General features: G+C 40.0%; 1 protein-coding gene across 1 annotated transcript in view; it reads right to left on the bottom strand.

Moving 5' to 3' along the window:
- Positions 1–18986, bottom strand: part of GOLM1 (golgi membrane protein 1) — a 52797-nt gene that overhangs the window by 13860 nt on the left and 19951 nt on the right. Inside the window, exons 4-5 of the mRNA XM_065406926.1 lie at positions 10368–10422; positions 7757–7859 (exon numbers count right to left, since the gene is read on the bottom strand). Of these exons, the coding sequence (XP_065262998.1) occupies positions 7757–7859; positions 10368–10422 (158 nt within the window). The remainder of the gene's footprint in view (positions 1–7756; positions 7860–10367; positions 10423–18986) is intronic.

The following is an 18986-nucleotide window of genomic DNA, read 5'->3' as shown; positions in this document are numbered from 1 at the left end:
ATTTCATTTAAATTAATATAACAGTGCCCATACAGAAGCATTTTGTATTAGATATAAATTACCATTAGAAAAAACAATGTTATTTCAAAATGTGCCTCATTTATTTTGTGCCTTTCTTAGTTCTTTACTGAAATGCCACTGCAGCAAGTGCCAAGAAAATGGAGGTGAACACTTTTAAAAGAGAAAGCCATGTTGCAAATAGCTCAGCTGGCATGTGACTTCTCAAGATGGATGGGGGAAATTACACATTTCAAGTACTAGTTGTAAGCCTTTAGGTATTAATTCTGCATAGAAACAGTTGGACTGATGATGTTCCCCTGAATTAATGGAATGTTAGGAGGTAGCTGATAGCTTCTCCCCATGCCTGCTGCATGAATGTAAGTTAATTTAGCAGAGCTAGGGAAGTGCTTTAGTTTATTGTGTTGGTGGGCTCAGAACAGTTCCACACACATGGGCCCAAGAAGGATAGACAACTTTGCCCACAATAAACTGCAAAACAATTGCTAATGTGGCTCAGTTTAGTGCACCACTGAGAACCAGGGGATATGTCCCCAAAAGTTCTAGTGCCTCACCCAGGTTGCTGCAACACCTGTGTAGACATGGCAACACAGGTATGACTCAAGTATGGCTTTGCAGTGTGGAGACTCACAGATGGGCTTGGCTATCTCAAGTAAACTCTGCAGTGAAGACATATCCCAAGTGAGCAGGTCATTTGTTTTTAATGCAAGAGTCAAAGAGGCACTTACTTCACATCTAGAAAGGAAAGGAATAGGTAGACAGATGTGCTGTTGAATGTCAAGTTAGTGACCTTTGCTAATATTTTGTTTGTGCTGCACCAGGAGAGTTTTGGCTGTTCAAAAACAAGATTTGGCTGACTAACTTCTAAATGTAAGAAAGTCATCGAATGAAAGGAAACACCTAAAATTAGCAAGAGTGAACACCACGGACTGTAGAAAAACTGAGCACAGGCATGAGTTATATTAATATTAGTTTCTTAACTCCTGGGGGAGATAAGGAGATCTAAAATTGTCTTTATGTAATGTGGGAGATTTTGAGAATCTTCTGGGAGGGTGCTAACTGTGGCCTACAATGACTTGCTTCACTCTCCATTTTATGTGTGCTTACATACTGCATGTGCTAATAAAGCCAACTCGTAAGCACGTAGTTTTGATTGTTGTTGCTGTAGAAGAAAGGTTGCAGATCAGCAATTCTGGAGATTAAAATCCTCTGTTCATGCACATGACAGGTAATGTGCACATAGCAGCAGGGCAAGCTTCTCCACATTGGTGGGGGCGATCAATGTGCCCCATCCACACCTGGAAAATCTACCACTCAAATTCAGTCCTCCTGGCCTGGTCAACGATTGACCTCTCTGCCAATTCTAAATAAAATGTGCCAATTACAGCAGCATGTTTGCTGTACAGAGAGCTGCACTGGCCACTAGGAACTAGACTCAGACCAGCAACTCATTTCATATAGGCCACCAGAGAGCCACCGGGTCATAATGATTTTTCACTTACTAGAGCTGCAGAGATTGAACAAAATATTGAACTCTTCATTTTAAGAACAGATTAGAAGAATATGCAACTGAACATTCAGATAAGAATTCAAGAGAACAAAAGTATTTTTTATTTTTTTATTTACAAGGAATGTACAAAGTCCTGCTTCTCCAAACACAGGAGGAACCAAGCACAAAAGACGCAATTTCTTAGCTTACAGTCTCAATCAAGCCTCTTTGGCCAACACCAGACCCAAAACCAAAAGCTCTCTCTAGCTTTTTCCAGGGTCACACAATGCTCACAAGAGTATTTCTTGGTTTTCTGTTTTACTTCTGCCTCTCTCTTTTGTCTTGTTGGTTCTCAGTTTGTGTAGGTTTTGCCTTCCCTCACTCTCTCTCACACACACACACACACACACACACACACACACACACACACACACACACCCTGTCACAATACCCAGTGGAACCCTTCCCCACCCTGGACAGAAACTGTTAGGCTCTGTTTTACACGTGGCTCCTTAAGTGTTTCTTACAAAGATGGGCGCATTCACACATCAGTTCGAATGAGGTTTTAACCTCAACCCATACCAAGATTTCATCCAGCTCATAACTAGGGCCCTACCAAATTCACAGTCCATTTTGGTCAGGTTCATGGTCACAGGATTTTAAAAATCTTAAATTTCACGATTTCAGCTATATGAATCTGAAATTTCACAGTGTTGTAATTGTAGGGGTCCTGACCCCAAAAAGGAATTGCAGGGCGGGGGGTGTCACAAGGTTAGTGTAGGGGGGGTTGCGGTACTGCTATCCTTACTTCTGCACTGCTGCTGGTGGCGGTGCTGCTGTGACGTTATGAGTGTAATATAATATTTCATTGAAAGGTGACAGGGCCAGAAAGAGTTAATTAACTCACAGACTGACCTGACCCATGGCCGAACTTTAGAGACTGTTTAGGAAGATAGGTAAATGAACAGAGCTTTGAAATGCAAGTCTGCATTGTTAGAGATAGAAGGGTAGATGTTTGCTCAGGTCTTGTGATGTAAGCAAACAAGTCTTGTCTATTGCTATAGCTTTAATTCAAAGATCAAAAAGGGAATATTAACATTTATGATGACGACACTTGAGAATGAAATTGTCTATATGTCTCTTTGAAGGTTGTGGTAACCTGTATCTGAACTGTTTAATGGATAAATTATCCTGTGCTAATTGCCATGATGTTTGGGAGAAGGAAAGTTAAGCCTATTGTTTTCTCAGGCCAAAAGGCTGCAGGAAATGTATAAAAATCTTGGGACACGATCCTTCTTCATCTCAGATCTGCTTTGGGTTTCAAGAGGGGGAAACCTTAAGCCATAAGGATTGAGATCCCCAGTCATTGACTGGAGCCACCCTGAGTATGGACATTGGACTATAACCTATGGACTATTTCTAAAAGGACTTTTGGCAACTACAAACTCATCTCTGCTATGTATCTGGACCTCAATAATTGAATTCAAGTCTGTATGTACATTGATCTTTTAACTTCTTTTCTTTTTTAATAAATTTTAGCTTAGTTAATAAGAATTGGCTATAAGTGTGTATTTTGGGTAAGATCCAAGTTATAATTGGACCTGGGTATGTGGCTGATCCTTTGGGGTTGGAAGAACCTTTCTTTTATATGATGAGATAAGATTTTCAGTAATCATCATCATATCTGACATGTGTGTCTGGATGGAGGCCTAAGGCTGGGCACTTTAAGGAAACTGCATTATTTGGACTTCTGAGTAACCAGTGAAATACTATAGAAGCTGTTTTATGCCGGCTTGGTAAATCTAAGTATTGGAATATTCACCAGCGTTTGGGGTTTGCTTGCCCCGTTCTGTTTGCAGTTCACCCTGATTGAGTGACCTCAGCTGGCTCAGATAATTTTAGAGTAAACCAGATTAACTAATAGAAACAAATAGGTCTGCTGCAGATTTTCCTGCTCTTACTTTTCTTATAACAAAACATTCAACTGGCATATAGTCCAAATAATTGTTACTTAATGCCTTGTAATTCTGAGTGTAGCAGAAGTACCCTGCTGCATCTTGAGAAGACAGTACATCAAACAGAACTATCACACTGAATCACAAGCACATGGAATATACACTCTTTGTTCTCAGGAGTTTACTCTATGTGAAAGTGTTTGCATTCCTATCAAGGTGAAAGGTGAGCTTAATTACTGATCATGGCTAATTCCAAGAGGAGGAAATGAGAGACACTACTGAATAAAGAGCATTTTAACCTGCTGCCAATATACAGCAATGCAGACAACAAAGACTCTTTCATTTTGTGGGCATGAAACCACATTTCTGAATTGCAATTTGCTAAGAACATAAGAACTGCTAGAAGAGCTCCTACTCTCATTCCTAGATGTAACAAATTCTTCTGAATGACTAGGTTGTGCTAAGGCTTTAACGAACAGTTTCCCTCCTAAAAGACAGTAGTATGTTTCCCACAAGATTCAGAACCAAATCTGTTAGAGACTACTATAATAATTGATTTTCTCAATGTCTTCTAATTTAACATACACAATTCAGAGCTGTAGCATTGTTGTCTGTATTGGAATATCTTTTTTTTTTAAACAAGACAATTTATTGAGTAATTTTTGAATTTATTTCTCATTTTAACCCATTTTCTGGTACTGAATGATACTACCCCTCCTCATTTTCTCCCCTCACTAAACTTAAATTGAACTCATGGAGGATTAGCAGTTCTCAACGGCAGACATGTAGGCACAGTGAAACTGCCCTCTCTTTAATCACCACCACCTCATGTTTATTTCATTATCACACACCATAGACCACACTATGCTAACAGCAATGTTTGGTTTTACTGCTCTTAAAATGAATTAGAAGATATTATTTATTTCCTCAAGAGTAAATAACACTGTGAAGATCTTTTTATGTTTGCCAACAAAGTAATTACTTCTTCAAAAGGCTCGATACACAAATAAGATGGAAAATGATAATTCCTAAGCCTTTAGAATGTCTACGTCACAAGTTCTCTCTCCCTCTCTCTCCATACACATTTTAAAAGTGTGACTTGCCCTCTACTGAGCACACTTATGTATACATTTCTATGACTAATGAAATACAAAGTGCAATGCAGCGTTAAGGCGACAGTAAAAAGAAAGCACAACAGGTAATATAAAAAGTTAACAGCAACATTAAGTCTGACACATTATACTGCCTGTGAAATGTGCCATAAAATCATGAAAAGTATTTTCTATAGCTATAAAAATAAGAAACGTATGAATAAAAACTATGTACATCTGTACAATGCAACTTATGCAGTTATGGAAACAATTTCTGCCTTTCTTGACTGAGATTATAATTGGGCAACCATAAACCCAGAATATCCCCCGCACAGGTAGCCCATGGGAGGAGTCTCAGAAGGAGGAAAGCTCCATAGGGATTCCGCACAGCTACCCCTGTTGGGGAGCTGGAATTGCACTATCAGAAAAAGTCATGTTTCCTAACCCCTTCACTCCCACCCTTAAAACATGCCTGATCCCCAGAAGCCACTCAGAGGCCCTACACATCCACAAGTGTTCTGACCCCCACCAACCTGGAAGCATGGATTAATTGGTGCCACACTACCAGGTCTTCAACCTGGGCTAGGCTATTGTGTGATATATCCCTGACACCTAGTCTACACAGCACACAATACTCTCTGAAGAGCCTTGGGGAAGGAGAGGGAGAGGGTTATGGGTGGATGGTGCCTGAGGCCCACTCCGTAATAAAAGGGGGAGTTTTGTGCATAGATTGCCTCCTGTGTGTGAAGATCTGGCTCATTAGCATTAAAGACATCCCATTTAGGGTTTGGTATAAAACTGCTCTTGCAGGTCTCAGCCTTCCATGGGAATTTCTGGCAAATAACTGATTTTTGCTGCCTCCAGTCCTGCGTCTAGCAGAGGATTATGCAGCAGAGGCCCAAAATACATTATTCTGTCCTCCCCTTCCACACCTTAAACATGCCAAGGGGTACATTTGGCCATCTGTTGGGTTCAACAAATTTAGAAAACCAGGTTACGTGTACAAGACCCATAAGTGGGGGGGGAGGGGGAGGAATAGCTCATTGGTTTGAGCATTGGCCTGCTAAACCCAGGGTTGTAAATTCAATCCCTGGGGGGGCCATTTAGGGATCTGGGGCAAAAATCTGTCTGGGGATTGGTCCTGTTTTGAACAGGGGGTTGGACTAGATGACCTCCTGAGGTCCCTTCCAACCCTGACATTCTATGATTCTAAGGTTTCAATTTCATAAGGTCAGCAGTTACCACCTAAGTAAACAGGGTGAATCATCAGGAAGTCAGTTGCTCTACAATTTAAACAAAGTCTACAAAAAGTTTACTAACATGTCACCTGTCTTTTTCCATATATACAAGAAACAAGGTCAATTGTTTCACAAGTATTTTCATTTGAGACCATCTGACAATTAACCTTAAGCACAAATTCTCTGGAGCTAGAAGTCTGAAGACCCATACCTAACATGCAATTCAAAATAAACTAAACAAAGCCTAGTAATGTATAACTATTTGAAAGGTAGCTCGAATATGGGGCCTAATCTTGTGCAGGAGGTGCTCCACATACTAAATATCAGTTCTCAAGCCACAATTTACAAATGTATTGAGTACAATCAGCAGAACGAAACAAAACAGAGACTGATCCTTCAGTTCTAAAGCAGGCAAAATTCATATTGACTTCGAGTTTGTATAAAAACAGCAGGATCAGGTCCATAATAGCAAAAATTTTCTTCTTGGTGACAGTTGTCAAGATTTATCAGAAACCAAAGTAAGCTACTACTTATATAGGGCCTGACTTTTTCATTCCATTGCTGTGGAAGTACCAGTCCTGCCAGCATAGGAAGCACAAGTTAACTTGCTGCTAACTGAGTAGAGAGCCATAATAATTATAAGAATGCAAGCAAAGAAAGTTGCATTGGTTCATCCTTCACAAGATACAGAGAAAGGAACATCAATGTTAGCAAGAAAGGGAAAGAAACAGAACTCATAATTAGTACAGGAAATAGTATTTTCAAACAGCTTCAGTAGGAGGGAATAACTCCTAGTGAGTACATAGAAGTGTTAAGGGTTATTGAAGTTCTTACCAGTATCCCTGCACATATACTTTGTTATTCACACCTTACAATGCTTCAGGAGTACCTATTTCCATTGCTGTTTAGGGCACAGTGAAATCAACACCTTAACCACGGCTTCCCATACTGGCAGATATCCACCTACCTCAAATTCATCTAAAAAAATTCTTCAAAAGTTCCATCATATTTGAGTTAACAAGGACCTTTCAATACATTAAGTCCTTATATAATTTACTGAGATTCCAACTCAACTCCAGAAAACCTTTCTGGCTTGCAGCACAAGAGCTTGAAGATTTGGGGTTTTCCCCTGAAGATCAATAGCAAGCAAGCTGGAAGGATACTAACTGCCAAATAAACACCTCAAGGACCCAAATGAAAAACCCAGTGGCTTTTCACTTCTGTGGAAAACATGTCCACTTCGAATCGCATCCACACATCACATGGCAGATGCTCTTACCTCCTCCATAGGGGGGACTGAGACACCATCCTATTTCTGACTGTGGAAATTGACTTCAAACTATGGAGCACCTCATCAACCAGTGTCCCAAACAATCCACATCCCAGTGGCATCTCAGCAATACACTCTGTCACCTGAAGCAATCAATTAGATTGCTGACCTAGACTTAGACATCTAACATTGCTGTTTTTAGCCATACAAAAGAAGATGATGACGACGACTTCAAGAAACATAACAAAAATCTGATTAAAGCCCTGGCTGGGACTTGGAAGATCTGTGTTCAAATTCTGGCCCTCCCACAGACTTCTTGTGTGACCTTGGCAAGTCACTTAGTCTCTCTGTGCCTCAGTTCCTTATCTGTAAAGTGGGGATAATTGTACTTCCCTGTCTGCCAGGAGAACTGAGAGGAACACAAGTCAGAAATGTTTGTGAAGTTATCCAATACTATGGTGATGGGAGCCACAAGTACTCACACAAATGAGCAGAAACCAATCAGGACCATAGCTGGTATAGTATTTTCCTTTTCTGAAAATGCTATCTAGTCTCAAAATATCTACTAGACGCATTTATATTTTAAAACTGTTAACTATGGGGGAAAGTGCAGTATTCAAGTACAGGTTTCGAAAGAATAATTTGACTTATGACCTTTCATTCTGTAAGTCATGTATTTAAAAGAACAAACTTACATATCATAGGAAAATTTCTTCTGAAGGTTAGTCTGGTTTTTCTGAAACTGGTACACATCCAGTTGTAGCTTTCCGTATTCCTTCTGTAACTTTATCAAGTGTTCTAGGCCAAAAGAGGATTATTATTTTTAATGGAATATTATATTAAGATCAACAAATCCCTCCCTCCAAAATCAAAGATGCAAATTTGACAGTGAGAAAGCTCTATTGGCTACTTTTCTCAGTCTCCCAAATTCATTTGGTAGATCAAATACACACAGTCACATTGTGGCACCTGCTCAGCAGCAAAAACACAGAGGACGTGGGAGGGTTTTCTGCCTCCCCTCCTCCAAAGGGAGAGGTCTAACTCATCTATATTCTCTGGATGCTCTTGGCTTGCAACCTAGCAGACTAGAGGTCACTGAAGGACTAGTCCAGGGGTCGGCAATGTTCGGCACGCGCCTCGCCAGGGTAAGCACCCTGGCGGGCCGGGCCAGTTTTATTTACCTGCTGACGCGGCAGGTTCGGCCGATCGCGGCCCCCACTGGCCGCGGTTCGCCGTCCCGGGCCACTGGGGGCGGCGAGAAGTGGCGCGGGCGAGCGATGTGCTGGCCGCGGCTTCTCGCTACCCCCATTGGCCCAGGACGGCGAACCGCGGCCAGTGGGGGCCGCGATCGGCCGAACCTGCCGCGTCAGCAGGTAAATAAAACTGGCCCGGCCCGCCAGGGTGCTTACCCTGGCGAGCCGCATGCCGAACATTGCCGACCCCTGGACTAGTCACTATAGTGCAGGCTACAATGGTAAATTTTCCTACTACTATCTAAATTCAAGTTTACAACTCACTGTGATGTTCTGTACCTCGTGGGAACACCCTACACTCCCATGTTCATCCTTATAATATGATTGTGTGGTATCTAATGCAAAGTTTGTCTTCGGAAGGCTCCTGATGCACTGAGCATTGTTGTTATAGTGATGTTATAGTAATTGTTGTTACAGTAATGTTATAAGTTATAATTTCATGTATATAGTTATCAGGCTGAAAATGTATCCTCATGGCTTAAAGCAAGCCCAGGCAAAAACTCTCTAAGAGCAGAAGGGCAGTTCACACCTCATCAAGGCATGTATGGGACAAACCCAGCCCAGCCTCACAGGAACAAAGGACGCTGGCCTAGGCAGCAGCAAAGGATCTGTTGGACTCTCAGTGAGTCACCCCCCTTCCTTTGGTCAGTTTGGGACTGCGATGAGGTAATGCTCACCTGACTCTGAAGGGGGGGGGGGCGAAGCCAAGAGGGAAGAAAGAACATGAATAAAGGGAGAGACATTTGCCATGCTCTTTCTCTCTCTTCCACCTCCATCTACAGACATCATCACCAAGCGACTGAAGCACTGATCAAAGGGGAGAGCCTGGCTGAAGGGCAACCAGCCAGCCTGTGGTGAGAAGCATCTAAGTTTGTAAGGGCATTGAAAGTGTTAAGATCAGCTTAGAATGTGTTTTGCTTTTATTTCATTTGACCAAATCTGACTTGTTATTTGACTTATAATCACTTAAAATCTATCTTTATAGTTAATAAATCTGTTTGTTTATTCTACCTGAAGCAGTGAGTTTGGTTTGAAGCATGTCAGAGACTCCCCTTGGGATAACAAGCCTTGTACATATCAATTTCTTTGTTAAATTGACGAACTCATATAAGCTTGCAACGTCCAGCGGGCATAACTGGATACTGCAAGACGGAGGTTCCTAGGGTTGTGTCTGGGACCAGAGATATTAGCTAGTGTCATTCAGTTGCACAATCCAAGGAGCAGCTTACATGCCAGAGGCAATGCATGAACAGCTCAGGAGTGGGGGTTCTCACAGCAGAGCAGGGTAAGGCTGGCTCTCAGAGTCAGAGATTGGAGTGACCTAGCAGATCACCAGTCCAGATAACACCAGAGGGGAACGTCACATGCACCCTCTGTAATAGCAGTTTACAGTTCACAAAGCAGGATTGTTTGTAAGTTATTAGTTTTCTGTGGTGGAACCTCCTCCATCATGCTGTGACACCCTGAATGTTTGCTCCTGACAAAAAGCTTTGCGTCAGAAAGCTGAGCACGTCAGAGAGGCTGACAATTATATTTACCAATGGCCCAAACGCTAGAAGGCATAACTCACTAGCAATGATTCTAAAAGTGTCAAAGTGGTTAATAATTAATAAGGCCAAATTTTCCTTTTAGATATGTGTGTATTACTCCCATCCATATATAGGAGTATAGAATTTTAGAGTTGAAAGAAGATTATACTATGTGGGTGGGAACAGATAAGTTGTTCAAGTATATATTATTAATATAGGGGGAGTCTGTTCTATTTATGTTCGTTATTTTCTGCCATTAATATCTAAGGCCATGGAGTCCTGCACTAAGAGCCACATGGTTGGACCCTTTTGCCTACACAGAGCCCCACTGAAGGCAGTATGGCATGAGCCCTGCACCCGTGAGGAACCTGTACATGGTCAGGGTCTAGTTTATGGTGGTTCCTACACTTTCTCATGGCTTTAAGATGGAGAGCTCACACACCCAAAAGACATAGGAGTAAGACTGAGTCTTTGAGAGAACTGGCTTTAAGTCTGATAATAATAGAACTACAATAAAAAGGTACCTTTTAGATTCTGGATAAATCGCTCATTTGTTGTTATGTTATTCATTAACACTGCCTGCAGGGAAAAAGTGAAACTGTATTAAAACAATGCTGATCAAACCACTTATTTAATAAAAATATAATCAAGTAATTCTTGAAAATAAAACAAAAATGTATTTCTAAGTAATATGATACAATTAAAAAACAAACACTGTATTAGGTGCAGTTGAGATCAGTTATGTTATTTCAATTCCTAGATTATGAAAAAACAAAAAAAATTGTACTACCGAAATCAATGAAAGATCGTCATTAAAAATAAAGCAAGATCACAACATTTTAAACAGGTTACTCATTGGAATTATGAGTTTAAAGAGTCCACTGCTAAATACTTGTTTACCATTGTCTCCATTTCATGTTAATCTTACAATCACAGTAACAATCAGATTTAGAGTGTACTAATCAACTGGACCTTTAAGAAAGAAAGATTCACCAAACTGCATCCTTTCAATAATTCTTTTGAGATAGAACCAATAAGCCTACTGTCAGGATTGCAGGGAAAAAGTGCCAAAAGAACAATTATTCCAACAACACAAATAAAAACTCTACCAAAGTCAGTAAATCAAAGGAGAAATGGCTTTACTGTACTATTAGGTTTTAGATTATGCACCATTATATTTAGTCCACTTCCCTGATGAATGGGACCCTCTTTTCCTTCCCTGGGACAAGTGAGAGGTGTAATGCCCTTTCATTCCCATATCTTTAACTCCAGACACACTAAAAAGGCAGTAATCCCAGGAGGGAGGAGAAGGGCAGAAATACACATGCACATGAAATTGGACAGGTGTAGGGGAAAAATAACACTACATGAAAATAGTCACAGACAAATGCCAACAGAGAACTCAGCTTCAATGTCTAATATTTAGAAATTGTGTAGGAAATCAGTTTAGTTTTGAAGATGACAGATGATCATGCCTATTTAGACGTATAAATCTGTATATCTTCTGAAGTATCTATTCACTGTGCTTGGAAGTAAATTATCAGGATTCCTATTTATTCATCCCAGGATGCACCCAGTATTTCACAGATTTCAGAGATCAGGATACAACCATTCCCAAAAGAGGTTTTTTTTCACAGAAGTAGCGCTGTTGCCATACAGTATATGGGCTGCCTTAACTGGAAGGATCACTTCTATGATCAAGATGGTCATTCAGTCTGTGCAGGCTACTGATAATGATGCCAAATAGTGCTAATTTTGATTGTGCTTATTGTAATGTAATCAGCCATTCACTAGGAGCTAGAGAAAGAGTTCACCAGTTCATCTCAAACACCTGGCAGATGGTAATGACTTTTGTTCACTAGCAGCCTAAACCAGATTTGTGTCCTACCATCTAGTTCCCCAAACAAACTGTTATTTTAATGTAATGACAGAGATATTATTGTTTACAGGAACCAGTAAGTTATATTCACATCTTCATGCGGAGGGAGCAAATTTCAAACAGATAAAAGGAATTTTTTCTTCTACACAATACCACACAGCCCATGAAACTCAATGCCAAAAATATCAGAGGTTAAGAGCTTAACAGGTTTCATAAAAAAAGACCATTAATATGGATGACAAGAATACCCAGACTTATACTCATCAAGATTTAAAAAAAAAAAAAAAATATCAAGAGTTTTCGAAGGATTATAAACCCTGATTGCTTCATCACATAAACCAACCTTTAATGAATGGTGCTTTGCCTATGGTGAGGTTATTCCATAACTTCCAACTGCAGGATTTCTTATACTGGAAACATCTGGTACTGGCCATTGTTGGAGACAGGCTACTGGATTAGATGGTCCAGCAGTCCAATTCAGTATGGAAATCCCTATGTTCCCATGTTATTTTCCTAATTTTTGAACATGGAAATAAGACTATGCTTCATTCTGAAAGCATTATAGAATGACTGCTAAATTTCATATTACTCAGAATGGTAGTAAGGGTGAGTAGTAATCATCTCAAAGGGGAAAGCACAGGTACATGTTATTGGAAGGTCACTTATTAAGTCACAGGTAAAAATGCATTACTTCATATCCTTTATGCATCACATACAAAAGACCCTTTTAGTGAAGCTGCAGTACCCTCCTGAATGTGAAAATATGATGAAAGAAGGGTCATATAGAAAGAGATCAGGAAACGCTGGTTAGTAAAAGCACTTTAATGTTTGCAGCAAATCCTGTTTAATAATTTACAAGAAAACGTTTACAACAGCCAGAAGGTTGTTTCTTAATGTTGCTGCACTAATACTTAGAGTTTTATATTTTTCAAGAGCTGTACCAACATTAACTAATCCTCACCACATTGCTCTGTTGTAGGCAGGCAATCTCCCCATTTTTTTGCATGTGGAGAAAGAGACACACAAAAGGTAAACAACTTGGCCAAAGGCCAGAGAACAAGTTCGTGTCAATAGCCACAATGAGAAGCTCAGGTGCGCCTGGCTGCCAGGCCTGTGCCCAGGTCAATTTAGACCCAGGAGGAGGATTAGATTTGGTATTTCATTCAGCACATAAAGCATTGCATACAACCTCTAGAAGAGGAAAATTCAGAGCTTAGCAATTCTGTACACAAGCCGTGCCCAAGTACAGCAGCCCTCAAGCCACTCAGCAGAAAGACTTCCTGACTACAATCAGTGCTGTTGAAAGCAAGTAAATCATGTTTTCACATGCCTGACCAAAAAGCAGCACTATCATCAGCAAAGATGGAAGCATCTCCCAGCTGGATGACAGTTGCTACAGTGACTGCCAGAGATTTGCTGGGAGAAAAGCATGTCTGTGTAGAAACGGTTGTCCACATTGGGGAGACAGAAAGCAATGGAATGTATAGCAACATCACTGAATTGGTGGGCAGAGAATGACTTACCCTAAAGAGAACAGTAATTCCTGCAAGAGAGTTTTCTAGTTTCACAGATTCACAGAAAAGGCCAGAAGGGTCTATTAGATATGTTCTGACCTCCTGTATATCACAGGCCATTACATCTCACCCAGTTACCCCTGTATTGAGCCCAATAACTCATTTGGCTAAAGCATATCCTCCAGAAAGGCATTCCCTTGTAACATTCCATGTTATCTGTCAATTCCTTCAGCATTTCCCATGACAACAGCCAATGCTGTATTAAAACCAGGCTAACACAGATCCGAAAAATGAAAAATTGGTTTACTTGCTTTCAACACTGACTGTACACAGTGTATCTAATACATAAAGAAGCATTGTAACAAGAAATGGTAACAAACAAACAAAACAAAACATACCAAAGCAATTGACTAAAGTAACATTTTGTAATTTATCTGTATTTTCAGAGTAGTTTTCATATTAGGGGAAAAGTTGCTGTATAAGCAATTAAACTGGTCAGACATTAACTAGACTGATTACTATTATAGTTTATTAGTTAAGACTGCAGTAGTTCCCAAAATACCACAAGCTCTGGTCTCACAGAGTGTACAGTAATGAGACAAAGACAAGAAAGTGTGTTGGATAGATTTACAACACACAAGCCAGGAGAGATCAGTGAGAAGATAACCATGTGCCTTATGTTTACATATTTGGTGGCTATTGAATTTTATTTATTTAAATTAAATCTTAAAATTTCCCTTCCTTCACCATTCACCACACAGGTCTACCCACCACCATTTGTCTGGCAACATTCTTCAATTCTAGTGTCTTTATGCTCTTCTCTCTCAGCACTTTGAAAATGATTTGAAGAGGCACGCTAGCCACATAGCCTTTCATCCTAGGTCATGAGATTAAAACATCAACAGGTGAACTAATTTTTTCCCCCCAAGGCTTTCAAGGTCACTGAACATATTTTCTCTACTGTATTTCTTTTAGGCTTGTCGGTATGCTGCAGACTCATTTTACACTTTTGAACAAGAGTGCTGTGTGAAAAAAGTCTAAAGCAATTTTCAAGCCAATAATGGAATATTTAAGCCATACAGTTTTCCACCGAACTTTAGCATTCATTCTCTCTAGAAGTTACAGCCTGTTCTCAATAAAATTAAACGCTGAATGAAACAACTCTTTGGAACTGACTGAATGATACAGACAATTGATAATGGGAGACCAAGCCCTTTACCTCTAGCTCAGTGTTTGGATCGTGGTCAAGGCTGTTGGACATTAAAAGTCTACAGCTTCTGGCACCTATTCTGCATGACAGCAGTCAGTGGTTTCAGTTCATCTCTTATTCCAGAAGTGAGCCACAGAACACATCACAAAAAACATCACCACAATCGGCTCATTTGTCAACAGTCTCAAAAGAGGCACCAAGGAGACAGTGGGCATAAAGAATGAACTGTCCTTCCAAACCTGCAAAGCAGTGTGCACGTGCTTGCGCTGTGTGTGTTCTGTGGACACAGGATCTTTGTCATTATTGCCATCAATCTAGCATATGTATTATCGCTACATTCAATTACAAGTAAAGAAACATTTGGCAGTATGAATAGAATAAAATGCACTCTGGGCAGGGGTTGCTATAACTCGCTACAGCAATCATTGTACATTAACCCCTTTTCTCTTGTCAGCCATTTTACTATATATGTGAAAAGGCAGAAATTTTCAATAGGATATTCTTAATTCACATGTGATCTGAATTTCCATGCCTTGGAAACCTATGTATTGGCCTAATGCAGGGATTCTCAAACTTGTTCATAATGCAAATACATTTTAAAAGAGAGACTCTCCGCTCCCATTTATGAGTATGTGGACCATCTCTGTTGATGATGTACTTTCCCCAAGGATGAGATTTCAACAGCAGTTGCTTAAGGGAAAGTATTTAGTTTATTTTAGCTTCTTTTAATGCAGTTTAGATACTGGAACATGAGAGACCCTGTAACACATGATCAGCCAGCTTTGCACAGACCACCAGCGTGGGATCCACAGACCATCTGAGAACTTCTGGTTAATGAATGCTGTGTTTGAAGCCCATTTCTCTATGAAAGAAATAAAAGCCTCTTTTAAGACAACATAAAAACCAGACTGGAGGAGGAACACTGACAAGTCCATTACTTTACTACTAAATCTATTGTAAATATAAGGCTAACTTCTGGCCCAGCTGAAAAAAGTCACAATACATTCAAAGTCATTTTGAACTGTAATTAAACTAGAAAGACCATAATCAATTAAAGCTCTGCCTGCAGGTGTAGTGGCTCAGAGGTTTATGTTACAATCAGCCATGTATAAGGACTTGTCTACACTTCAAATTTGTTGCAGGTCAACTTGAGATGTTTCCTGTTAAAATGTCTTCGTCCACAAACAAAATGTTTTGTTGTATATTATCTAGTGTTTTAATGTGTGTTATCAAACCCAGCTTTGGAAGCAGGTTTACTTGGATGTGGATTGAGTTTACCCATGGCAAAGCAGGAGTGACTATAACCACATCCTGTAACAACTGTTGTGCATCTGTCAGATCTTCCTGCCAGTATCCCACGCTGCTTTCTGGCTCCCTGGGTCAGCTGTGTCCTCTCTACAGCTCCAGGGTCATCCTAACTGGATGTCACATCACCATTTAAATAGCTGCATACAGCCAGGTGCAGTTCTTTGTAATTCCAATTTGTGGTGAGTTCACACATACTTGTGTGTCATACTCCTGATTACTCCCCCCACCACACCGTACATTGCCTCCTGCTGCTGCACCATGGTCCCAGACTGAGATTCTGGACTTTATTGAGCGCTGGTGAGAGGAGCTTTATTTTGCCCATCTGTATCTTGGCACGGGTATACAAGCAGATACTATCGACACTGCTCAGAAAGGGGCATCACCAAGACTCTCTGCAGTGCTGCAGTAAGGAAAAGGAGCTCTGAGTGGCCACAGACATGTGAAACACAATTTAACTGTACAGAGAGGTACTACAGCCTGCTCTTGCTATGAAGAGCTTGACCATATGTTTGCTAGAAGTGACACCACCATACCAGAGTTTGATGTGGATTCCCTGACTGAACCACAAACCCTGGATGTGGGTGATGCAGTGAGCCCAGCGAACCAGAGTGGTAAAGCTCCAAACCACCTCTATGTAGAGCTGGAGGATGAAACCGAACCACAGGGGGACACTGCGATGTTTGTATAACTTTCCTCTGGCTCATGGGCTTTTACTTCCCGCCACCCCATCCCATACTCAGTACTGTACAAACTCTCCATTCCTTTTGACACTATTATGAAAACACAAACACCACAAACTTGCTATGTTCTGGCCTACACCTCTCATACAGTAGTGCTTATTCATCTTTCTCCCTCCACCTGGTCAACTCCTGCACCCTTCACAAAAATGGTGGCACTGCATAGCTTAACAAGGAAGGTACTTATTTTAAGTTACCTTTTTTCTTATTCCTCCTCCCCCTCCCCCCACACCATATTAGTAGCAGAAGGAAGAGGGAAAACAGCATGCAATAGGACATTGGATATGGAAAGGCAAAGAAGTTCCGGGAGCACATGGCCTTCTAAGTTTGCACAGGAGTATGATTGCTCAATACAATTTTTAATGCTAACAAAGTTCACCACTGTTGTAAGCAGGTGCAATGCTATTGACATAAAAAGACTTATGGGTGAATTTTGCCCACAGTGTTGCTATTTCATGGCAAATCAGAAAACCAATATTAAAGAACATATTTGTTGAGTGGCCAAATAAAACAGATTACCTTTAAGAAATCTCTGAATGATTAGTTAAATATGCAGAGGAATAGCTACCGGAGAGGGAAGGAAAATAGAACATAGTAAACCCATTATTTCACCTTTACATTTACTGATATTCAAACTAGTACTGACCCTTATTGCCTGGAGGATCCCTATCAGAATGGGGTCAGCCTAACACCAACATACAACTGGTGTAAATGAGATGAGGATAAGGCCCATAGCATTATTCCCTTACTTAAGGCCTCTAAAGTAACATGACCAAACAACATGATCCAAGGACAAAGTGATAGACAACTTTAAATGTCATTTTGTAGATTTCTACCACATTCATTAACATTTGGGTATTAATATTTTATGAGTTTTACATTATATTTTATGAGTACTGTAGATAACATTTATCGATTATTCTCTTTGTACATAATTTTTTCCATTTGGCTTGAGGGGCTCAGGTTATTACAAAGCTTTGACTAAAGAGTCTTTTACAACCATATGAGCTTCCTAATAGTCAAATATTTACAATTTGAGTCTAGATGTACTACAGAATTAGATAATATATTTATCTTTTCTTAATCTGCTTCTAAGAAGGAAAAGAAACCTGCTCAACATGAGTGACTGAACTAAACCAAAAAATCAGGTTATGAATCCGATACTGTTATAATCTTTCACCAATAAAAAGGCAGCCAATCAATAGTGTCAGTACTGAGCAGTGTGCTTCAAGATCACATATCAAAAATATTTATAAAAGGGTATTTAAAAACTAACCAAGTCAGTGCAAGTGTACTGCATTTTCTTTTCTAAGTCAGAATAATTTGATTGTACCTTGGATACCCTCTCAAAATATCCAAAGGGACTAGTCCATATTATTACTTAGTGATGCTGAAAATTTTCAAAATTTCTAATATGAAACTGCTCATGTAATTATGAGGAGACAAAATTATTGAGTGCAGAAGTTAAATTCCCTTTTCTTCCAATCATGTAACCCAGAGAAATAGAAATGTTTTCAGATAAAAACACCATATGCCAAGGGTCAGTTTGGCTCATGTTCCATGGACCATTTTAAAAATGGAGAATTTGGCATAGTAAACAACAGGGTAACAGTAAAATTAAACAGGACTATTGCAATGCACAATCCCACATGAAATTACTGCTATTTGATTTTGTAGAAGGCATAATAGAAAGATTTTCAGCACGAATCTGTGAAAGCGTGTAGGTGTGCTGTGTAGGGTACACGTATGTATGCCCCCCTGCAACTTCGCCTGATTGGGGCAACAATAGAATTGCTTTAACAGATGGGACAAAGAGAAGCCAACACACATATCATGTTCCCTTTTTAATAAGGCTTCAGGATAGGAATTATTACCACAAACAGTTCATCACGATCTCGGTTCAGTGCTCCCAAATTTAACATCCATACTCAAGTCTCTGAATCAGGTTAGGCTGGTCTCCTGATGCCAGAAAGAGAAACCGCTACTCTCTGTAGCCTGCCTTGCTTCTACTCCCCTCTCTCCTCAGTTTCCCATTCCTGTGTTTAAATAGCTCAGTCCCAGGGTGGGGCACTGCCTGCTGGATTATTCCCAGGCTGTAGGCTCCAGCCTGTCCCTTAAAGGGGTAGTACTTTCTCTCACATCTCCAAAATAAGGATGTGTTTGTACTTCCATTAAGAAACTGATTTATAAGATAGAATGAAAAATTGTGGGTATTTATGCTGAAGTTTATTTATTGCTTTTTTCTAATGTTCAGGTGACCAACACTAAAAGGCTCAGACCAATTAACAATGAAAGCTGAGTAAATACAGTCTGTAAATATGCATATTTAATGTAGGTGAAAAGTATTTAATATACAACACATTTATAAATGCTGAAACATATAGGACTAGTAATAGAGACAACAGTGGGGTATTAAAGACAACATCATTTTCCTCTCTCCACATTGTGGTTTCTCACTAACTGAACTAAAATAAAGCATATTGATAGGTATATAT

Source organism: Emys orbicularis, chromosome 6 (genome assembly GCF_028017835.1).
Source record: "Emys orbicularis isolate rEmyOrb1 chromosome 6, rEmyOrb1.hap1, whole genome shotgun sequence".
Taxonomy (NCBI): domain Eukaryota; kingdom Metazoa; phylum Chordata; order Testudines; family Emydidae; genus Emys; species Emys orbicularis.
This window is presented reverse-complemented; position numbering and strand designations above follow the sequence as displayed.